The sequence below is a fragment of the Ranitomeya variabilis genome, chromosome 2 (assembly GCF_051348905.1).
Source record: "Ranitomeya variabilis isolate aRanVar5 chromosome 2, aRanVar5.hap1, whole genome shotgun sequence".
Lineage (NCBI taxonomy): Eukaryota > Metazoa > Chordata > Amphibia > Anura > Dendrobatidae > Ranitomeya > Ranitomeya variabilis.
In genome coordinates, this window is record NC_135233.1 from 997752489 (window position 1) to 997777594 (window position 25106).

Here is a 25106-nt window from a genome sequence, read left to right on the forward strand (position 1 = left end):
GACACGCCCATTGAGACACGCCCTCCTGGAAATAAATGCATACGCATAAAAAGCGCAAACGCATGCCAAAACACAGCATTTTTTTTGCCGTTATGCGTAAGCTGATGGTTTTTGCATGCGTTTGCGGATGATACGCTGCGCACATAGACGCAAATGTGAAACTAGCCTTATTGTTATTTTCTTTTGCTGAGGAAAATGGCGTCTTAAAATAAACTCCTTTGGAATATTTTTGCATCTATCAAAGACTTTCATTTTGAAAAACCCCGTGCTTCACACTATCGTTATGCTTTGATGTATGGGAGGAGAACCTAGCACCCAGTAGAAACCCAAACATGCCGACTGCAGACATTTCTTGGATTGGCTGTATGAGCTCAGAGCTGCAGGGTAGTCCAAGAGGCAACACAACACATGACTACCAGCAAGACATCACGTTGAAAAAGTCTTGTTTAAGTTAATGGGTCTATAAGGCTCCAGAACTGATTATCTCTTCAGATAACACAAACCCAACATATCTGTTCTATGACTCCAATAGTTAGATTGCTGCAGTATTGATTGGCTAATTAGAAGATCCTACTAGCTGTAAATGAGTTGTTGTTATAGGTCGGTGAGAGTCGTCTGGGACCAATTGGCATTTTCTGAATGGGGTGTCAGTGCACATCATGCTTGACCACTGATCCATTCATTCCCAATGGGGCTGCCGAGCGCTGTGCTTCTTCCAGCAGCCCCTTAGAAAATTAATGTAATGGAGGTTGTACCATTTTGTAAAGAAGATAAGTGCCCTGTAGGGGATAAAAATTCTCTGTTCTGTTCTGATTGGTGAAGGTCCCCCACTGATCAGTAAGTTACCCCCTAACTTATGGAAAGATAATGGCTTATCTTCACCGGACAACCCCTTTATATTGGCCATAGATGCCGTTCTGATCTACACGCTGTCCATATATATACCAAGGGTAAGACCCAGCCAACCATCATAAACAGACATACTTTACTTTGGAATATTACATGTTGCATTTATTCCCACGTTTTATTTTTACAATTTGTTCATTGATTTTGACAGTGCATTATTTATAGCTTAATGATTTATTATCAATTTCAAAACATAGGTTTATTAACAAACAGAGAAGTCACTAGGGTGAGATCAAATGGAGAAAAGATGACGATAAAAAGGGAACAAGGAAGAGGTGGACAGAAAGGAGGATACAAGCACAGGCGACCACAGCATCAAGTGCAGAAATAAACTGTAAGAGAGGGAGAATATGGTTAAGAAATGAGTCCAAAATGCAAACTCACTAGTTCTTTATACATAGTCTATACAGAAATCCATGTGTATTGGTTTCTCTTTAATCATGACCTATGGTGTGCACGTCATCAATCAGAGCAAGAATTATCTAGGGCTGTGTGTGAACACTTGATATTCTTGTTATTGGAGGAGATTGAACCTTGGCTTAGATTCTCAGAGTGTTACATACAGGAAGGATTAAATGTAAGTATATTTAGAGAGAATTTAATAGCCGGTTATTATAGTAACAGTAGGTAGCTCACCTGACCGCACACACCGTGCCAACCCCCATACTAGCCCAGTATTGGAGACTAGATGGTGGCCCGATTCTAACGCATCGGGTATTCTAGAATATGTATGTAGTTTATTTATGAAGGTTTCCACGTAGTATATTGCACAGCCACGTAGTATATTGCACAGCCACGTAGTATATTGCACAGCCACGTAGTATGTTGCACAGGCACATAGTATATAGCACAGCCCACATAGTATATAAGACAGCCCACGTAGTATATAAGACAGCCCACGCAGTATATAACACAGCCCACGCAGTATATAACACAGCCCACGCAGTATATAACACAGCCCACATAGTATATAGCACAGCCCACGGTGTATATAGCACGGCCCACGTAGTATATAACACAGCCACGTAGTATATAGCAAAGCCATGTAGTATATTGCACAGCCACATAGTATATAGCACAGCCACGTAGTATATAACACAGCCCACATAGTATATAGCAATGTGGGCACCATATCCCTGTTAAAAAAAAAAAACAAAATAAAAAATAGTTATATACTCACCTTCCGTCGGCCCCCGGATCCAGCCCAGGCTTTTAGCGATGCTCCTCCCGACGCTCCGTTCCCAGTGATGCTTTGCGGCAATAACACGTGATGATGTAGCGGTTTTGCGAGACCGCAACGTCATCTCCGGTCATTGCCGCAATGCATTCTTGGGACCGGAGTGTCGCGAGGAGCGAGACAGGCTGCCGCGAACACCGTAAGGTGAGAATATAATGTTTTTTTTTAAATTATTTTTAACAATATATATTTTTACTATTGATGCTGCATATGCAGCATCAATAGTAAAAAGCTGATCACACAGGGTTAATGGCAGCGTTAACGGAGTTCATTACACCGCGTTATGCCGCGGTGTAACGCAGTCCATTTAACGGACTGCTAAAACCCTATGTGGCTGCTGACTGGAAGGGAGTATGGAGGGGGCACTGACTGGAGGGGAGTAGGGAGGGGCCAATTCGCAGCCAGACTGTGCCAGTCGCTGATTGGCCGCGACCAATCAGCGACACTGGATTTCCACGACAGACAGACAGAATATGTATGTATGTATGTATGTTGCGCTGTCAGTGGTGTTTAAATCCCGCACTAATATCGCTGATTGGCTGATATCCGAGACAGACAGACAATTAGACCCTTAGACCACACAATGGCGGCACTTGACAGCAGTGGAGGACAATGATGATTCCAGAATTCGCGGCAGACTGTGCCTGGCGGCCTCGACCAATCAGCGACACGCATAGGCCAGCCGGCCTCGACCAATCAGAGACTGTGCCCGTCGCTGATTGGTCGAGGCCTGGCGACCAATCAGCGACGCGGGATTTCCAGGACAGACAGCAAAACCCTTAGACAATTATATATATATAGATAAGAGACCCGATGAACAAAACATGAGTCTCACCCATTCAAGTGTATGGGTGTGAGAAAAAAAATTGGAATCCCATACATTGCAATTCTGTAACATGGGTTCAATAAATGATTAATAGCTGCTGTGAAAAACAGATTGTACACATGACAAGTGAAAAAATAAATCATCCCACTTTCCTGGATGTTATGTTGTATGACAGTAGCCTTAGGTTCCGCTCCACAATTGTGCAGTATTAGGCTCATGATCACTGATAATGGCGATAATATAGAAGACAATCCACTCATTTCATATAGAATTTTATGGTGAGTGGTTCTCAGTGTGACATTTACATAATTGCGTGTTTCAAGGCAGCAGATTTTTTATTTTATTCCTTAGTTGTCTATGAAGTAAAATAATGACTTACTGATGAGAATGATGAACATTAGTGCGCCTACCGCTCCCATGACAAGCATCATCTGTAGAGAGAAAGAGTTATTGTCTATTTGGTAGCAACAGTGAAGATCAAAACCCCAAATTATGCAAAATTACACCCACCACTAAAGCAAATAACAAAGGTTTCCCTCCTTTGAAATGTAAATTAGATGTTAGTAGGAACTTGGGACACTATAGCTGAATCAATATTAAATTCACTTTTTATGTAGGATGCTTCAGAGGTAAAAGGGGCTGTTTCACTTTTCAGAAAACATTTCCTGATATGTCCCAATAGGGCGCATTCAGTCGACGCCGATTTTCTCAAATGAGTTTCATCAGCTTTTTTTCATCATCAGAGTTTGGTCATAGGTCAAGTTTTTACCATCAAAGTTTGGTCTAATTTTCAAGAAACCACCGGAGACTAGATGGAGGTGGACATGACTTGGGGATGGGTGGACCGAGAACTCCTGCAGCTTTTGTTTGTATTGCGGTGTAGATTTTAAACAAGAGAGTTGTTGCTTTAAGAGGAAGTTTAGATGTTTGTGCCTGGTGTATTACTGTGAGGAGGGTGGGGCTTATATGGGGGAGGCAACTCTGGCTCTCCCTCTTTCTCTCACAGGATGGCCTTCCCGCCCTGTGTATAATCTCTGTCCTTAAACTTTTTAATTATTGCTTGTATAATGATAAATGCTTTATTGTATTTTTGAATTTGTCATTGTATATCTTGTACCAGGTTCAATTGTATATTGGCTATAAAGAGTTATTATTTGCGGTAACCTTCTAAGCCCAAGGGAAGGGCAATCCTTCAGCCATGGTTCCCTGGAGGTTTCCTCCACAGGGGGTTTTTCCTCTCCAGTCCTGAGCGCTGTAGGATGACTCTTTGTGAGTCGGGGGTTTAACAAGTTTAGTCCCATTAATGCTTTTGCAGGGACTTCTAGTTTTTAAGTTTACAAAAATGATTTAATTATTAAAAAAAAAAAATGTGTCAAATGAGACTTGGAATTTATAACCCGTCACGGCTTTGCGGTTTAGGAGTCAGGTGGAAGTTGCAGACAAGTTAAGGTGGACTCATTTTAACTAATAGAGTATGTAAAACCTCATGGTGGTGAGCAGGCTCGGCTTTGGTGGCCAGCCTCATGGACGTTGTAATGGTAACATCAATCAAGGGCAGGCACAGTGGTTCAGTGGTTAAGCACAGGAGTGAGGATAATAGGGTCATTGGTGCCCTGAAAGTTTACTGTCTCTGCTTGAATGGCAAGCCAGTGCGTGCCGCCCCTTTATGGCTGTCTGTCCTGGTGCTGTATGTCAGACAGCTGGGGATATCACAGTACTTGTGAATCCCAATGTACTAGCACTCCACCTGACTCCTACTGTGATTATTTAATCCTGTGAATTGAATAAAAGCTGTTGCCATTTTGACAACCAAAATAGGGATTTTTGTGTACTCACCGTAAAATCCTTTTCTCCGAGCCAATCATTGGGGGACACAGACCGTGGGTGTATGCTGCTGCCACTAGGAGGCTGACACTAAGTGATACAAAGAAAGTTAGCTCCTCCCCTGCAGTATACACCCTCCTGCTGGCTCTCAGCTAACCAGTTCGGTGCAAAAGCAGTAGGAGATCAATAACAACATATGAGCGTATAGCATGTCATATTATATATGAGAGTATAGCATGTCAGAATATAAAAACAAGCACAAGCTAATAGGGTGGGAGCTGTGTCCCCCAATGATTGGCTCGGAGAAAAGGATTTTACGGTGAGTACACAAAAATCCCTATTTCTCCTACGCCTCATTGGGGGACATAGACCGTGGGACGTCCCAAAGCAGTCCCTGGGTGGGGACAACATCAGATCAGGCCCTGTGTAACCGCTACTTACAAGTGCGCCACCGCGGCCTGCAGAGTCCGCTTGCCCAGACTCACATCTGTGGAAGTGTGGGAATTATAGTGCTTCAGGAATGCATGCGGACTGGATGAATCCGCATGCTTGCAGGCGTGCCTTGCCAACGCCTGGTGCCTAGAACCCTCGATAGACAGGGAGATAGGCTGACCTCTAGCTCGGAAGGACTCCTGGATGGTGAAACAAATTCACCATGTTATCATGGCCGATGAAACGGCTAAACCCTTCCTGAAAATGTCAGGAAGCCTTCCTCTACCATCAGGAAGCCCAAATAAAGCGTCCAACCGTCGGCAGGATGCCGACCTCGAGACATACCTACTCAGAGCACTCACTTCGTCCAGAATATGGGGAACTCATTCCTTTTTGTGGACTGGTGCCGAAAGAGATGAGGGAAGAACTATGCCCTCATAACAGTTGTAATACATTACCACCTGGTAACAAGGGATGGGGATGGCCTGAGGACAACCTTGCCTTGAAGGTAATAAGGGAAAAAAAGTCTGAAAGAGCAGAGCTGCTAGCTCCAAAGACTCGTCAGAGTGAGGATATCGCTGAGAAAAAAAGGGGTGACTTTCCCTGATAGTAAAGTCTGCCCAAATGAAAAGGAGTTTACTGTAAGGCTCCTAGGACCATTAAGGTCTCAATGATCTAACGGTATGCGATAGGGAAGAACTACATGTGAAAACTACCTGTGAGAAAGTCCCTACTTGCAGTTTTGCTACGATAAGGCGGGAAGATACTAGCACCGCAAACAAAAACTAACGTGGTCAGTACGGATCTCGGAGGATCACTAGGGCCCCCCTTTCTGCTTCCGAAAGGCTTTCGGAAGTAGTGGAAGGGGAGGAATGGTAACTGGTACCACGGCCGAACCAAAGCATGGAATGCGATGGCTCTTGGATCTCGAGGCTGAACCACGAACACAAGTACATTGTGATTCAGTCTGGACGTCATCCGACCTACAACTGGAGAGCTCTAGTGAAGGCAGATCTGATGGAAGACCTCGGGGAGAAGTTCCCACTGACTTGAGGCGAAACCCCGACTCCTGAATTTGTTTGCCGTCCAGAGTTCTACTCGTGGGATATATACTGCAGAGATCACCGAATGATAGATCTCGGCCCATCAGAGAAAGTGAGGTACCTCGGTCATGGCGCCTGACCGTGGGAACCTGTTAGATGATTGACGTATGGCACCGCCATGGCATTTTCCGATTGAATTCGGATAGGGTGACCCACCAGAAGGCAGGACCTGCTGTAGGACTACCGTTCAGATCTCCAGAGCAATGATGGGGAGAAGAAAACTGGCATTGGTAGTTACTAATAACCATTGAACCGGGAGAAAGGCCCTGGATGAAGAAGGGGCTCAGAGACTATCGTCTGAAAGTCTGTTTGACTTGCTGAAAACGAGCGGAGAGAAGGAAACCACTTCCATTGTCGTCACCATTTTTCCTCAGAATTCTCCTAGCAAATCGAATGAAATGAGGGGGAGAGTAATCAAGTCCTCAGAACTCTCCTTGCGCGAGCTCCCTGTTGAAGGGCCATGACCTTGTCTCGAGGGAGAATTACCATCCTTCTAGAAGTGTAGCTGCCAGCCCAGGTGAGAGGTATCGCAAGTGATATAGACGACTCAGCGTAGTCCTGGAAGGGCGACTAGACAGTTGACCAAACAGGGCAGGACGAGCACGCCTCTAGGGTGCAAGAGAAAACATGACCCGTGCGAACACTCTGGGTGCGGAAGCAAGGCAGAAGGACAAGGTTGTGACTTGAAAATGCTGTTCATGAATGGAAAGGCGAAGGAATTTTTGACGAGGGTAAGCATCCCGATGTCGATGGATGCTGGAAACTGCACCTTGTTCTGTTGAAGTAATGACTGAGGGGAGGAACTCCATCCGAAGAAGGAGGACCATGTCAAAGGTTGTTAGAAGTTTGAGGTCCAGGGTCGGTCTTACTTTTCGTTCCCCTTATTGGAACCAAGATCCCTTAGATCTAGACTGTGCTGGACAATCCTTATACAATCCTTTGTCAGTCTCCCGCTCAAAAGATTTGACTGGCCAGTTGTTACTGGTGTGAATCAAGGTAGTTAAGGTCTCCAGCCAGGAGACCATTGCTCTAGCAATCCATGCGGCGGCTAGAGAGGATAGAGTGCTGAACCTGAAGCCGCAACGAACCAGATTTGCTATCTGACAGTCCGTGGTATTTGTAATTGATGACCCATCGGGTAGGGATACTGGTTAATCTGCCCCGTGGCAGATTGTGCGGCTGCATCCGGCAGGTCATAGTCTCTTGCCATCGCCGCTCTCTTTTGACGGTGCAGAGATAAAAATTAGGAACCTTCGATCCATCAACCTCTTAACAGGGAAGTGGAGAGGAATTGTCCGCCTTCTTGCATCATCCGCTAAATAGTGGTGATGCAGAGGGGGGTGTGGGGAGATCGGTGCCCTTTAAAGGACTCGTCGCCCTTAAAAATCAGGCCAGGCATGGCATCACACGTAGAGGCTTCTGTCCAGTGGATCGCTTATCCGAACTGAATGGCAAATGCTCTACGAGAGAGTTTAGTCTCCTTCTAAGGGACATTGCGTAGTCTAGAGCAGAACCAGAGTCTTCGTCAATGTAACGAGATTGGTTACTCTTCTCTGAAGCTCTGGCAATTTCAGGCAATATCCAATCCATATTCAGAGATTTGTAGTCATCAAATCATTGGTGAGGGAGCAGGAAATGAAAGCTTCCGTTTTCTAGATGCCTGTATGTTTCTAGACACCTGTACATTTCTAGAATACTTGCGGCCCCCGCTAGTTGACGGCTCCCATGTAGGATAGGGACCATGTATAACGGTCCTGCGAGCACTCCGAGCCACATAAGGTACATGAAGGGATTCAATCTCTTGGTCAGAGAACCATGGATTGCGGTCAGTGATGAAGTCCACTGAGGGGAACTAGAGGATAAGCTGGGGTTGGCGGTGGAGGGCTCCTCGGATTGATTATGCGCCCTTAAGGCCAGGGAATACTGGTCATGCGCCCTTAAGACCAGGGAATACTGGTCATGCGCCCTTAAGACCAGGGAATACTGGTCATGCGCCCTTAAGACCAGGGAATACTGGTCATGCGCCCTTAAGACCAGGGAATACTGGTCATGCGCCCTTAAGACCAGGGAATACTGGTCATGCGCCCTTAAGACCAGGGAATACTGGTCATGCGCCCTTAAGACCAGGGAATACTGGTCATGCGCCCTTAAGACCAGGGAATACTGGTCATGCGCCTTTAAGAAAAGAGAATATTGGCCATGCGCCTTTAAGACCAGGGAATACTGGTCATGCGCCTTTAAGACCAGGGAATACTGGTCATGCGCCTTTAAGACCAGGGAATACTGGTCATGCGCCTTTAAGACCAGGGAATACTGGGCATGCGCCTTTAAGACCAGGGAATACTGGGCATGCGCCTTTACGACCAGGGAACACTGGTCATGCACCTTTAAGACCAGGGAATACTGGTCATGCGCCTTTAAGAACAGAGAATACTGGACATGCACCTTTAAGACCAGAAAATATTCGACATGCACCTTTAAGGCCAAGGAATACTTGTCATACGCCTTTAAGACCAGGGAATACTGGTCATATGCCTTTAAGACCAGGGAATACTGGTCATATGCCTTTAAGACCAGGGACTACTAGTCGTGTGCCTTTAAGACCAGGGAATACTGGTCATACGCCTTTAAGACCAGAGAATACTGGTCATGCGCCTTTAAGAACAGAGAATACTGGTCATGCGCCTTTAAGACCAGGGAATACTGGTCATGTGCCTTTAAGACCAGGGACTACTAGTCGTGTGCCTTTAAGACCAGGGAATACTGGTCGTGTGCCTTTAAGACCAGGGAATACTGGTCGTGAGAGAAGATGTAAAGTGGATGTGCCCCTTTAATGCAAAAAAACGTCGTCCCAGTGTGAGCTGGCCGGGTGGACCAAGATGGCCACCGGGAGTTGCAGAGTTGATAAAATCTCGCAGAGAGCGAGAAGCGCCAATTCGGGGGGCGGAGCCACGAACATGATGTTGAATAGGCCCAAGCCGGGGCCTAAATTTCTGTAGCCGGCGGGCGACACCGGCGGGGCGTTCTAGGCGAGACTTCCGGGATGCGGCCTACACATCAGCCGAAGCCAGGGGCTAAATTTTTGCAGCCGGCCAGAGCGTTACCTCAGAGAGGTGGGCCACAGGAAAGTGGCTGAGGCTGCCTGTCAGCATGTGGATATCACTCTGAAGATGGATCCACTCACCATCGGTGCGCGTCCCGGCATGGAGCCGCCGCGGATGTGGGTTTCAGCGCTATTCTGTGCAGCGTGGACAGTGCAGGGATAAACCTCAATCGACCATCCCTTTGTTAGGGAGGTGGAGAGGAACCGTTCGCCTCCTTGTGCCATCCGCTTTCACAGTGGTGGGACAGTGGGGGCTGCTCGGACGCCATAGAGAGGGGCCTCTGTACATCCACGGAGTTCAGCCCTCGGGTGGACAGGGCCAGTTGTCCGGCATTAGGCCTGGCTCCAGGAGAGGATACATGGAGGCGACACTCCATGAGGTCACCTGTTGCTGGTGTGGGGAGATCGGGACCATGAAAGGAACCGTCGTCCCTGAAGTGAGCTCAGGCATGGCTTCCCACGTCGCAGGAGAGGTACGGGGGAGGTATACTCGCCGTGCTCGCCTGTTGATGATTCGGGGGAAATCGGAACCTTGAAAGGAACCGTCGCCCCCTTCACTCCGTTAATTAAAAAATAAAAATTTACAGAAAAGTAAAAAATAAAATAAAAACGTTGGGGTCTGAAACAGACCCATGTGCCTCCTACAGACACTAAGCAAGAACTGGTTAGCTGAGAGCCAGCAGGAGGGTGTATACTGCAGGGGAGGAGAGAACTTTCTTTGTATCACTTAAGGCCCCGTCTCACATAGCGAGATCGCTAGCGAGATCGCTGCTGAGTCACAAGTTTTGTGACGCAACAGCGACCTCCATAGCGATCTCGCTATGTGTGACACGTACCAGCGATCAGGCCCCTGCTGCGAGATCGCTGGTCGTGTCGGAATGGCCTGGACCTTTTTTTGGTCGTTGAGGCCCCGCTGACATTGCTGAATCGGTGTGTGTGACACCGATCCAGCGATGTCTTCACTGGTAACCAGGGTAAACATCGGGTTACTAAGCGCAGGGCCGCGCTTAGTAACCCGATGTTTACCCTGGTTACCAGCGTAAATGTAAAAAAAAACAAACAGTACATACTCGCCTTCTGATGTCCGTCAGGTCCCTCGCCGTCTGCTTCCTGCTCTCACTGACTCCCGGCCGTACAGTGAGAAGTGAGAGCACAGCAGTAACGTCACCGCTGCGCTCTGCTCTCACTGTACGGCGGCTCAGTCAGAGCAGGAAGCAGACGGCAAGGGACCTGGACACCGAAAGGCGAGTATGTACTGTTTGTTTTTTTTGGTAACCAGGGTAAACATCGGGTTACTAAGCGCGGCCCTGCGCTTAGTAACCCGATGTTTACCCTGGTTACCCGGGTGCTGCAGGGGGACTTCGGCATCGTTGAAGACAGTTTCAACGATGCCGAACTCGTTCCCCTGATCGTTGGTCGCTGGGGAGAGCGGTCTGTGTGACAGCTCCCCAGCGACCACACAGCGACTTACCAACGATCACGGCCAGGTCATATCGCTGGTCGTGATCGTTGGTAAATCGATAAGTGAGACGGGGCCTTTAGTGTCAGCCTCCTAGTGGCAGCAGCATAACACCACGGTCTGTGTCCCCCAATGAGGCGTAGGAGAAATAATGTGTTTTGTGTATTTATTTTAGTACCTAAGTTTACAGTAGTTATGGTGGTTTTAAGAAGGAGTAAGGTCCATCCCATATCCAAAAGTCATGAGTTTTTATTGAATAAGAAGCAAACACACACACACACACACAAAGAAAAAATGACAAAGAAAAGAAAAAAGACCCTCAAATCAATATTGGGCATGTCTCCACAAATTTTTAGAGAGCTGCCCAAACATGTGAACGGCCCCAGTCACTATCATAGTTGCGAGTGCCATCAAGTGAAAGAGATGGATAGCACTCACATGCAAAAAAAAGTGTGAATTATTCCTTAGCTTTAAAAACAAAAACCGGTGCCTTACTTAAATCCCCTGGGTCCAGTGCTGAGTACATGTCAGGAAAAGTTTTCTGAAAAAGAACAATTCTTTGTGAGCTTACTGATATCTCTGCAGATTTGTTACATCAACCCTTCATTGTTGGGCTCGGATCTTCATTATTCATCTACTGAGCCTCCAACCTTCTGCTTCTTTTTATGTAGCCAATTAGCTAAAAAAGCAGAGAAAATGTATCACCTATATTTTGTACTACTAATTCATATTTGTACAGTATGTCTATACTATTAATCTTCCATATTGAAATACATATTTTTTATTTTCTGATTATAGATTTTTTGTTCCACATTCTGTACATGGTAATGGTGGCAGCCATCTTGCCTGACCTGCCGTTAACAGCCTTTAGAAGTATACTGTACAGTAGTCACATGAATGCCTGTAAGCCTGTAGAGATGAATCATTGATTTCCATGTTGTGGGCATGTTCTATTACCTGTGCAGAGGTCATTGTGCAGGGATGAGAAGGAGGTGAGCTGTGACCATCAACTATAGTGAATAGTGGATCCTATCACATCTTTATGCAAATGATACCTTTCATTGTAATCTTACCTGTGATGCAGAGGCGTAGCTAGGGTTTTAGCTTAGGGGGGCGAAAAATCTGAGTGGGCCCCTAACCAGGTACCCCTGACTACAGCTATGTGGTGCACCCTAATTGTGAGCATAGAGGAACATCAGCAGATGACCGCACTCTGACTGAAAATACATCTATAGACAAAAACGAATACTGATATTACTATATGGAGACCATATAGTGGTAGATACCAGTCTTGCAGACCATATAAAAGATCACTGGACAGTTTTAGATGGTGACTTACAGCTGATGGTCTTTCTTATGGAGTTGTTCACTTTTCCCATCTTTTCCATCTCGCCCAGAGCAACGTAAGAACTTCTCCAGCCAGGACTTGTCTGCAGAGATTACAACAAAGACACATCATACGTCTCCCATTTCCAGCACCGTCCATATCTATTCCCAACCTGCACAAGCTAATCATTCTGCTGATACCGCAATACACGTAGCCGCTGCTGCCGTATGTGTCCCTATTACTGCACCTGCTGTGTAGTACAATAATGGTGCCGCCCCACATAATAATGCCACCACTGAGCCCCTTACATAGTAATAATGACTCCTTTGTGCTCTCTAGACAATAAAATTCACCCCTAGAAAACACTAATGCCCTGTGCTAGTGCCCTCCACATTTTGTCCCTAAAAAGTAATAATACCACATATGAAATTTTGATGGTCTCAGTGCTCTGAGTGCCCCAATAACAATAATGTTTAAGTGCCCACTTACATTTAATAATGTCCCCTAAGTAGCCTCCAAGTACAGCTTGACTATACACAGTATGGTGGGCCCACAGCTTTCCTATACACAGTATAATGCCCCTACAGCTCCCCTATACACAATATGATGATTCCACAGCTTCCCTATGCACAGTATGATGTCCCCACTGCTCCCCTATACACAGTATAATGAGCACACAGCTCCCCTCTACACAGTATGATGATTCCACAGCTTCCCTGTACACAGTATGATGTCACCACTGTTCCCCTATACACAGTATGATGAGCCCACAGCTTTTCTATACACAGTACAATGCCCCCACAGCTCCCCTATACAAAACACAGCATAATAGTTAATAGTGTTCTGACACTGTGCGTCGCCTGCACTGAGAGTCATGATGCCAGGAGGAAATTAACTTCATTCCTCACTGCAGCCTAGGGAGCGGCGCCGATACTGTTTCAGTCACAGCAGCTGTAACTGCGCCTCTTAGGGTTGCGGATAACATTGCGGACTTTTCCGTTCGGATTCTGCAAAATCCGCAGGTAAAAACAACCTGCGTTTTACCTGCGGATTCCCAGCGAATTTACTGCGGATTTTGTGCAGATTTCGCCTGTGTTTTTACACCTGCGGAATTGATATGCTGCGAAAAATACAACGCAGCGTTTCCGCACTGTATTTTCCACAGCATGTGCACTGCGGATTTTGTCTTCCATAGGTTTACATGGTACTGTAAACCTGATGGAAATCCGCTGCGGATCCACAACGTGTGCACATAGCCTAAGGTTATGTGCACAAGTAGGAAGGGTCCCTTGGGGTTCTCCCGCAGCGGATTTGATAAATCTGCAGGGCAAAACCGCTGCGGTTTTCCCTGCAGATTTATCGCGGTTTGTCTTGCGGTTTCCGCTGCGGGTTTACTCCTACTATTGACGCTGCATCAATAGTAATGTTAAAAATAATTAAAAAATGGTTATATACTCACCCTCTGACATCCCGATCTCCTCGGCACTGCACGTAGCGGTCCGGTTTCAAAGATGCTGTGCGAGAAGGACCTTCGTGACGTCACGGTCATGTGACCGCGACGTCATCGCAGGTCCTGCTCGCATAGCAACCCTGCGACTGGACGGCCGCGTGCAGCGCTGAGAGGTGAGTATATCATTATTTTTTATTTTAATTCTTTTTTTTTTTACACAAATATGGTTCCCAGGGCCTGGAGGAGACTCTCCTCTCCTCCACCCCGGGTACCATCCGCACATGATCTGCTTACTACCCGCATGGTGGGCATAGCCACATGCAGGAAGTAAGTGGATCAATGCATTCCTATGTGTGCAGAATCGCTGCGATTCTGCACAAAGAAGTGACATGCTGCAGATTGTAAACCGCTGTGTTGCTGTGCGTTTTTTTCCGCAGCATGTGCACAGCGTTTTCTGTTTCCCATAGGTTTACATTGAACTGTAAACTCATGGGAAACTGCTGCGGACCCGCAGCTGCAGAAACGCTGCGGATCCGCAGCAAAATGCGCACCGTGTGCCTTAAAGCGCCACTCCAGCGGTGAAATAACAGAAAATGCTGCAGTAATGCTTTAAATGTGATGCAGCTCATGGCTTACCCAGCTGATAAGTATAATATGCCCCCTACCTCCCCTTCCCAGAGAACAACTATTACATGTGATGGAGTGCGTATAGTCTCTTAACAAAACCGTATAATAATCAGCCCCTCAGTGTTGTTGCCCCTCACCCACCTCAGACCTCACAACACCCTTATCTTCTCACATTCACCCCCCCAGTGCCCTGTCCCCTTCCCCCACCTAAGCCCCAACAACACCCCCATCCTCTCACATTTACCCCCCAGTGACTGACATGCCTATCAATTTAATGCATTTTATCCCCAGGACCCCACTTACCAATGACGTTTGCAGCAGGACCGGGAAGTATCTGAGTGAAATGCAGGTGGGCACTAGGACCCAGCATGCCTGCCCTAAGCCAATCACAGCGTGCACATGGAGGGAAGTAGTGATGGGCAGTCCGGCTCTTTTTGGTGATCCGGCTCTCATGGCTCCGCTCACCAAAAAGAGCCGGCTCTTTCGGCTCATGAACCGGCTCCTTTTGGATCGTATTAGATCCCTATTGAGTACCTGTTCATGCGTCCGAAACTCCGCCCACCTACCGCAGAAACTCCGCCCACTTCTTAGAGAGCCAATTAAATTGAAGAGTGGGTGGGGTTTTGCTCAGGTGGGCGGAGTTACGCCTCCCGAAGTCCGGGATTTTACGCCCAGTGAGAGCCATTCAGGGATTTTAGTGGCTCTCACTGGTGTGCCGGCTCCCATCGTTCACAGCAGGGAGCCGGCTCTTTGTGTCGGCTCGTTCGCGAACGACACATCACTAGAGGGAAGAAACCTGCAGCCTGGGCCAGAGGTGTCAAACTGCATTCCTCAAGGGCCGCCAACAGGTCATGTTTTTAGGATTTCCTTGTATTGCACAGGTGATAATTTAATCACCTGCACAGAATGATTCCAGCACCTTGTGGAATGCTAAGGCAATCCTGAAAACATGACCTGTTTGCGGCCCTCGAGGAATGCAGTTTGACACCTCTGGCCTGGGAGGAGGTCGGTCAGCACAATACAGTGCAGGAGGGAGATTTGCAACTGGCCACTGTGCTGCCAGCGTGCAGAATCTCCGTCAGGCAGGGGAGCAGGCATTTTACTGCTCTCCTCCTGTGCTGGATTGTGCCTCATCACGCAAGTGGCAGTGCCGGCTCCCAGTGGGCCCCTTCATGTGACAGGGCCCAGGGCGATGGCCCCCTCTGCCCCCCCAGTAGCCCCCCCCAGATGATAACAAGATTACTACTGAAAAGTAATCTCTGAAAAACAGACCATGTCAGTTTTTTGTATTGTTTTACTTGGGGCCTACAGAATCCATTATCACCACAGCATGGAGGATTACAGGAAAGAACTGACAGAAAACAATACAGAGAGGTCATATAATACAGGCTAGAGGAATTACTACAAGTACCAGCAAAATGTAATAGTTAGGTAACCCAACACAATCTGCTGTCTGCTCAAGCCTGAAGTTGTAGACCCCAACAAGTCTATTAGTGGCAGTAGCCCGACTGATTTGGAGATTTTTCAATATAGATGATGAAACGAAAAGTAAAAAAAACAGCAAAAATGTAAGAAAAAATAAGTGTGTGTGTCATAAGAGAATGCACCAATTTACTGTCCAGGCTATAATGCCGTACTATGGATAAGGAGTACTGTATGAGCCGGTTGCATTGAAGTCAGTAGACTGGCAGTCAGTCACACAGGGCGATGTTGATGGACAATCCCCCTTTTCCTCTTACCTCCCGCATTCTAGAATCTTTATAATGACTGTGGCATATTGTAGGTGGGCACTCATTTCTGTAGAAACCCTTTTAAAACCATTGAATATAAACTGTTTATTACAGGCACCAGTAGAAGTGGAAGCGGTGGCGCTCACCTTACAGTTCTTCCACCAGTATTTCCTCTTCAGCTTAGCTGCACTGGTCTCAAACTGGGAAGCCCCTGCCTGCAAGGCATCGGCCCTGTCGTCCAGCTCCGACAGCTTCTGATCTCTGTCCAGGACCTTGTCTACATTAACACGCATGATGTCCACCACCTGCCACCACCATCAACAAAAACACAGACATGGCAAGAATTATCAGTATGCAAAGGAAGTTAATGTGGTGCAAGAGACAAATCAGCATAACAAGAAGTGTGTGACCCCCGGAGTTCATGTTTGTTGTGTGTGCCATATGTCAGCAGTCACCATAACACATGGTCACAACCCTGCTGCTTTGTGGAGGCAACCTCAGATACTGGGCTACAAGAACTGCACTGAATACAAGAACTATTCATTATAGAGAGCATCCCCATAACTCACTGGCCCCTGCGGTGGGTCCTACTGCCTGAAGTGTTTTCTTTTCTCCAGCCTCCTATTGGGACCTTTAGACATAATCCTTAAGCCATGGACCACCACTGACCTAATGGCCGCTCATTGCCTTGCTATGTTCTGTTAAGCTTAGTAACGCCATGTCTGCCATATTTCGTTGTGCATATGGTTATGAGATGTATTTCAGTTAATGTCTGCCTGGGTCCTTACATGACGTCTGTGTGCATTGGATATACTCTGAATCCAAAGTCATTTCCTGACACATTTTGGTGAGTTGATATTTTTATTCTTTTTTCAAGAGTATTAAACACCCATGGTGCACCTGTCCTGAGTTAGTCACAGTGAGAAGTACCATGGCTGGTTGGGCCTTCTGAGAAGAGTAGCAACACTGAGAGCAGTTTTTGGACAACTGCCAATGCTTGGAGTCTGCTCTAGGCTTTTGTTATTATTGGTCTAACTGGTCTAAAGTGAACCCTTGATATTACAAGTGTCTATGACCAACTTCTAAACTGTAGTCTGTATTGTGGACAGGTATAAGCCAAGATGCTCTCGTTTAAGAGAGTGACTGAGTCAGCGTGCAAAGCCCTGTAACATCAGGGATTGTGCCAAGAGATTGTTCCGGTTTCTGGAGGCCACCAAGCTTTGTCCCTCAACTCAGAAGTCTAACCGCCAAGCTCTTTGCCTCCTTTGTGTGTAAGGGCCCAAATTGTTCCTTCATCTGGAGACTATGCTCCTTTGGTCATGGCAAATTAATGTCTATTTCAGTTGAACCTTAACAAGTCCATGAAAGTTACTGTGCCTTGCTCACTTGGAGTACCGAACTAAGGGTACATTCAACACGTCAACCCAATCCTCTAGTGAGTCACTGGCCCATCAAGTGCAGGATCACTCAATGTGTTTCAGATCTAATCTGCCACATAAAACTTTGATGGACATGGTGCCTTATTCTCTTTTACGGTCCTGCCTGAGGCACAGTAAATCTAGCAGATCTCTACATGAATTGTATTCATACACTTGAATATTCAACACAAACAGTTCTATATATGACATTCCTGGTGGCAACAAAGTACTGGCTTGCAATAAGATACTGTAATGCGTTCATAGTTTTCATATTAGAACTCCTTAGTTTATATACTGTATGTGTTGCATAGAATATGTTTAGGTCATGCAAAATGTACTTGTGTCTCTGGTGACCTCAGTTCTTTTATGCTCTGTTATTGCTGCACATGTGTTGACCTAAGTCTAAAAAATAAGTGTAGCACCTTTACTGTATACGAAGTTTACCAGATCATTGCCATACATCCTGAATAGTATCCTGAAAATAACACATTTTCATATAGATCGTTTTGATTTGGTTTTTGAAAAGATAAGCAAGAACATTTCCAAATTCTGCTGTATTACACCCACACTCTGCACCTCCTTCTATGTAAAAGACCAGAAGACTATATGAAGAACCAGAACAACGTGGCATTATGATTCGATAGGCATGAGTGGAGTGGGGGAAGTTTGAGTTCTGATACCTGACCCAAACTTTTTAGAAAATTAGGTTCTGGTACCAGAACAGTACCCAAATTTCCACCCAAACCCAAATCCCATTGAAAATAATGGATTCTCGAACTGCTAAGAAAAAATCTCTCTCACATTCCTGCGCAACCACAGACTTACCCGAATACTGAACCAGACATAAAGTCCGTGTTCAGCATTCAGGCCCGAACAGTGGCTGTTCGGTACGAACGCCAAACATTTCTGTAAGGGTTCGCCTATCTCTAAGTATGAATTCATTATCTTATTACACATAAAATGAAGTCAGGCGGACTGTAGCGCAAGCTTCCTACCTTATATATAAATACATACAGTACAGACCAAAAGTTTGGACACACCTTCTCATTTACTGATTTTTCTGTATTTTCATGACTATGAAAATTGTACATTCACACTGAAGGCATCAAAACTATGAATTAACACATGTGGAATTATATACTTAACAAAAAAGTGTGAAACAACTGAAAATATGTCTTATATTCTAGGTTCTTCAAAGTAGCCACCTTTTGCTTTGATGACTGCTTTGCACACTCTTGGCATTCTTTTTGATGTGTCCAAACTTTTGGTCTGTACTGTATAAATAAAAAGCCCTTCACACCTTAACATCTTGTGACCGGCAGACCTGTGGCTCAGTGGTTAGCACTGTTGCTTTGGGTCCTGGGTTTGAGTCCCACCAAAGACAACTTCTACAAGGGTCATGTATGTTCTCCCTGTGTTTGTGTGGATTTCCTCCGAGTTCTCTGGATTCCTCCAATACTCCAAAGACATACTGATAGGGAATTTAGATGGTGAGCCCCATTGGGGACAGTGATGTCTGTAAAGCGCTGTGGAATTAATGGTGAAGAATAAATAATAATACTGGTAAGGTGAAAGACACATCTTTGCTTCCTTTTGTTGCACCATGATCCTGTAGACCCCTCTTCTGTCTTGTAACATTTGTTCATTTTATTTTTTTTTTGTAGATACTAACCAGTCATCTAGATATCCCAGTTTGACCTCTGTTACAGGAATGTGTCTCGATTTTTATTTCTGTATTAATAATTATGTAATCAATTTTTTTTAATACACAATTAAATATACTGTTTTAACATCAATTTATATATTTTTTTCTGCAGCCACTGAGGGATGCCTTTTTTATTTGCTGGTATTACACACTGCAAATACAACAGCCTCTGGGCATAGGAGACGACGGTCGGTGTCTGACTACATCTCCTACATTGTGGCTGCCTCCAGTTGTGACCTGGGCATGCCCCCTGTTCAGTTCACAGCTCTGGGGGAAGCTGGAGCCATTTTGTCGTGGTTCAAAGCGGTGTTCTGAGCTACAATGTTCCCCATCACCGCTCACAGTGTTCTGCGGCAAGCGGTGACAGAAGGTGCTGGGCAGTGGAGGTGAGAGAGCACCAGGGGAGAGAGCGGTGAGCGCAGGTCCGGCAGCCTGGTAATGCACCACTAATCCCAGGCTACCAAGCTGTTCTCATTGCTGGAAGGAGTCACTGCTGATCAGTGCAGACTATTGGCTGATGGATGAAGAACCTCATGCAGCCATTGCCATTATCGTGGTTAACCTATATTTACTCTATTCAATGGAAGGTAGAATACTGGGGAATATAAAACGTTATTTTATCTGGATAGTTTTTTGGGGGATTTTTGAAATAATAACCTTTGATTTACCTTTAATAAATGATATTATTACTGGCTTTGAGTAGGGGGTTGGACCAGATGACCCAGGAGGCCCCTTCCAACTCTATCATTCTATGATTCTATGTGCAAATGATGGAAAGAGGTAGAATTTATGAACAGATTTAATCAGATTTTCATATGGATTAGGGAATTTTCATAGCAGAATTGTTTTCAGACATCAAGGTAAAATTGGTAAATAAAGTAATTACCATGATCCATTATATGGGCATTATTTCAGGCAATATTTGAGCTTTTCCTCTATAATCAGCGGACGACAGGTTGATTTAGGTCATAAAACGCTAATGTGTCTGGTCCGGAGGCACAGAATTCGTTTGTCACCTATTGTGCTCCACAGACATGAATGAATGGGAGTTATGAGGATGCAGTCAGGGGGCCGGGAGGCATCAATACAATGTAGTATTCTGTGTCAGGCAGGGGCTGCAAGAGCAAAGAAAATAACTGGCTGCAGAAACAGTGCAGCGACAACCAAAAACGCGCTGGAGTTGACCTAAATTATTTCTTTGAAGCTACTAATGGAACACATGAAGGTCTGCCTGACAACCGAGTCACGCCGTGACAGTGACGACAATGCAGCTGGCCCAGAGGCATCTGGAGCTGGACAGATGATTTCTAGTTGTGACATTCACAGCGCGGGGAGCTTGTCATGGCAGAAGCACTGGGCAAAATAAGTATTGGAACCTTTAGTAATCGGACCATAACCTCACATTCTCTCATTTTTACTACAGAATGTAAAAAAAAGTCCTATTGCCAGATTTCAGATTTTGTATATGGGTAAATCTGGTAAAGATACGATCAGCACCGGACTTCAAAGGTGCAAGTGCTGGATATTGAGGGCATCAGCAAAATATGAGATACAGCTATCAATTGAGCAGTTTTATAATGTTTCAAACTTGGACTCTCATAAAAGCTACTACTACAAAGAGGTGGAAATATGTGATCTGATGGCTGGAGAACTAGAAGTATCAGCATGCAGTGACATCTAGTGCATTCCCACAGATGTGCAGGTGCAGAGATACTACATTTGCTTTTCACAGGTCCCTCAGTCAGATACGGGTCACACGATTGCATATTCTCCATACAAGCAAAACGGTCCGATTATTCCAGTCTCACTCTGATCAGATTCGGCACCTGGTGAGTTAACTTTAGTAAAGCCCCAGTGGGCGTTACCAGACAGTTTTCACTAGGCGGAGCACATGTCTTCTCCATGTATGAGTTGCTATCTGATGACACCCACTTCCAATCATAGAGGGAGAAGAAGTTCACGCCCCCAGTGAAAACTGTCTGATAACACCCACTTAGCTTTACTAAAATTAACTCATTAGGTGCAGAGTAGTTTAATTGCTAATATCTCTGCAGCGGAGAGGTGAAATTAAAATAAAATATTTTTTTTTTTCCCGCTGTGCAGCCACTATTACATCGTATGTCCAGTTCAACATGAAACATTTGGTGAATGGTCCTCTTAGTAAATAATAGGGCATTATAAGGTTCTCTCTAGGGCCAAAAGTTTCTATAGTACCTCTGCATTAATGTAGAAATGCCTTGTTAAAAGTTATGGGTGAACACAGACAGTAAAGGGTCCCTGTGCAAAAACAGGTTATGGGCCCTTTACAGCTCATCACACTTCCACCTGATTTGGAGATGGCAGATGATGCCCCTTTACCTCTTGCACCAATAGTATGTCCAGTCCTGGGTGAACATATAGAAGCACCTCTCTAGCAGCAGCTGCAGGGAAATAAGACTAGAACCTGCCTGTGTTATTATTTGTGCTCATTCCAGTGCATCACCATGACAGATTAGGACTTTGTTGCCATCTAGTGGTTACAGATTACATCGCATGACCAGTGACCAGAAATCAGATCTAAAATTGGTTGCAGTGCTGGCCTTATGACCAGTGCACTGTTTGACCAATCTTTAAATGAGAAGGTGTGTCCACACTTTTGGTCTGTACTGTATATCGCTACAAAATAGTTATTTACACATATAAAAAATACCAAGAAACAATAAAAATAGATATATTATGCCTTGATTATTAGTAATGAAACATGATCTCCTTCTTTTTCTTTAACCCATCCAGAAATCTAGTTCCCAAATTGAAGATCCACAATGCTTCACGGGTAAGTAAATTTCTCCTGATGTCCCCACCCCGCAAAGGATTTTTAACTCGTTCTAAGGCCTGTCCCACACGTCCAGATAATTCCGGTACTGGAAAAAATCGGTACCGGAGTTATCTGTGTCCGTGTGTCCGTGAGCTCACGTAGGCCATCCGTGTGGCACACGTGCGGCAGCCGTGTGCCGCCTGGGTACCACACAGACCGTGCAGGAGAGACAGCGCTGCAGTAAGCGCTGTCCCCCCAGCATGGTGCTGAAGCCGCCATTCATCCGTTCTCTCCAGCGGTCGCTGGGGAGAAGGGATGAAAAATCCTTTTTTTTTTGTTTTTATGTGTTTAAAATAAACTTTAGGGCATCCTCCCCCCTCCCACCCCCTGTGCGCCCGGCCGCCGGCATTAAAATACTCACCCGCCTCCCTCGACGCTTGCTCTCCGCCCCGCAGCTTCTCCTGCACTGAGCGGTCACGTGGTGCCGCCCATTACAGTTTATGAATATGCGGCTCCACCTCCCATAGGGGCGGAGCCGCATATTCATCACTGTAATGGGCGGCACCACGTGACCGCTCATACAGGAGAAGCTGCAGGGCGGAGAGCAAGCGTCGAGGGAGGCGGGTGAGTATTTTAATGCCGGCGGCCGGGCGCACAGGGGGTGGGAGGGGGGAGGATGCCCTAAAGTTTATCTTAAACACATAAAAACAAAAAAAAAAGTATTTTTCATCCCTTCTCCCCAGCGAGCGCTGGAGAGAACGGATGAATGGTGGCTTCAGCACCATGCTGGGGGGACAGCGCTTACTGTAAGCGCTGTCTCCAGCACGGCACACGGAAAACATCCGTGTGCGTTACGTGTTTTACACGGACCCATTGACTTTAATGGGTCCGTGTAATACGTGCGCTCCCACGAACACTGACATGTCTCCGTGTTTGGCACACGGAGACACAGTCCGCAAAAAATCAATGACATCTGCACAGATGCATTGATTTCAATGTGTCTATGCGTGTCAGTGGCTCCGGTACGTGAGGAAACTGTCACCTCACGTACCGGAGCCACTAACGTGTGAAACCGGCCTAATCCTGTGTTTGGACAAACCTTCTCATTTAAAGATTTTTCTGTATTTTCATGACTATGAAAATTGTACATTCACACTGAAGGCATCAAAACTATGAATTAACACATGTGGAATTATATACTTAACAAAAAAGTGTGAAACAACTGAAATTATGTCTTATATTCTAGGTTCTTCAAAGTAGCCACCTTTTGCTTTGATGACTGCTTTGCACACTCTTGGCATTCTCTTGATGAGCTTCAAGAAGTAGTCACCGGGAATGGTTTTCACTTGACAGGTGTGCCCTGTCAGGTTTAATAAGTGGGATTTCTTGCCTTATAAATGGGGTTGGGACCATCAGTTGTGTTGTGCAGAAGTCTGGTGGATACACAGCTGATAGTCCTACTGAATAGACTGTTAGAATTTGTATTATGGCAAGAAAAAAGCAGCTAAGTAAAGAAAAACGAGTGGCCATCATGACTTTAAGAATTGAAGGTCAGTCAGTCCGAAAAATTGGGAAAACTTTGAAAGCGTCCCCAAGTGCAGTGGCAAAAACCATCATCACATGAGGACCGCCCCAGGAAAGGAAGACCAAGAGTCACCTCTCCTTCTGAGGATAAGTTTATCCGAGTCACCAGCCTCCAAAATCGCAGGTTAACAGCAGCTCAGATTAGAGACCAGGTCAATGCCACACAGAGTTCTAGCAGCAGACGCATCTCTACAACAACTGATAAAAGGAGACTTAGTGCAGCAGGCCTTCATGGTAAAATAGCTGCTAGGAAACCACTGCTAAGGACAGGCAACAAGCAGAAGAGACTTGTTTGGGCTAAAGAACACAAGGAATGGACATTAGACCAGTGGAAATCTGTGCTTTGGTCTGATGAGTCCAAATTTGAGATCTTTGGTTCCAACCACCGTGTCTTTGTGCGACGCAGAAAAGGTGAACGGATGGACTCTACATGCCTGGTTCCCATCATGAAGCATGGAGGAGGAGGTGTGATGGTGTGGGGGTGCTTTGCTGGTGACACTGTTGGGGATTTATTCAAAATTGAAGGCATACTGAACCAGCATGGCTACCATAGCATCTTGCAGCAGCATGCTATTCCATCCGGTTTGCGTTTATTTGGACCATCATTTATTTTTCTACAGGATAATGACCCCAAACACACCTCCAGGCTGTGTAAGGGCTATTTGACCAAGAACGAGAGTGACGGGGTGCTACACCAGATAACCTGGCCTCCACAGTCACCAGACCTGAACTCAATCGAGATGGTTTGGGATGAGCTGGACCGCAGAGTGAAGGCAAAAGGGCCAACAAGTGCTAAGCATCTCTGGGAACTCCTTCAAGATTGTTGGAAGACCATTCCCGGTGACTACCTCTTGAAGCTCATCAAGAGAATGCCAAGAGTGTGCAAAGCAGTCATCAAAGCAAAAGGTGGCTACTTTGAAGAACCTAGAATATAAGACATAATTTCAGTTGTTTCATACATTTTTTTAATTATATAATTCCACATGTGATAATTCATAGTTTTGATGCCTTCAGCGTGAATGTGAAATTTTCATAGTCATGAAAATACAGAAAAATCTTTAAATGAGAAGGTGTGTCCAAACTTTTGGTCTGTACTGTACATGTGTGTTTTTATATATGTTCGAATTTATGCACTTTTGGTACAAGGACCTTTGATCATGTGGTGGAAATCTGACATTTGATTGGTGTTGGGTCGTTTTTAATGTTTTCTCACACAGTTTTGTGTAGCTTTGGTAAAGATTGCGGCAGCGATCGAAACGCGTAGCTCATGTCCTCCTGTGCGTTGTCCAAGGGGCTGTTTGTATTTTAAACGCATCAAATAAAGTCAAGTTTTTTATCAAGAAGAGCTGGAACATTTTTTTTTTTCCTTTATGCTCGCCAGAGGTAGCCTGACTGCCATTAGGTACCGAGATGAGATCCTCAGACCCCTTGTGAGACCATATGCTGGTGCGGTTGGCCCTGGGTTCCTCCTAATGCAGGACAATGCCAGACCTCATGTGGCTGGAGTGTGTCAGCAGTTTCTGCAAGATGAAGGCATTGAAGCTATGGACTGGCCCGCCCGTTCCCCAGACCTGAATCCGA

General features: G+C 45.7%; 1 protein-coding gene across 4 annotated transcripts in view; it reads right to left on the reverse strand.

The window, feature by feature from the left end:
- Nucleotides 1-1010: 1010 nt before the first annotated feature.
- LOC143808449 (vesicle-associated membrane protein 1-like) overlaps nt 1011-25106 on the reverse strand; it is a 45380-nt gene continuing 21284 nt past the window's right edge. For 3 of the 4 annotated variants that reach the window (XM_077291132.1, XM_077291133.1, XM_077291134.1), the window contains 3 exons: nt 16171-16329; nt 3349-3400; nt 1011-1238 (listed from right to left, as the gene is read on the reverse strand). In XM_077291132.1, coding sequence (XP_077147247.1) covers nt 1222-1238; nt 3349-3400; nt 16171-16329 — 228 coding nt within the window. In that variant the 3' untranslated portion in view covers nt 1011-1221. Of the gene's footprint in view, nt 1239-3348; nt 3401-11461; nt 11570-16170; nt 16330-25106 lie in introns of all 4 variants that reach the window. The other variant, XR_013221955.1, reaches the window with a different exon arrangement.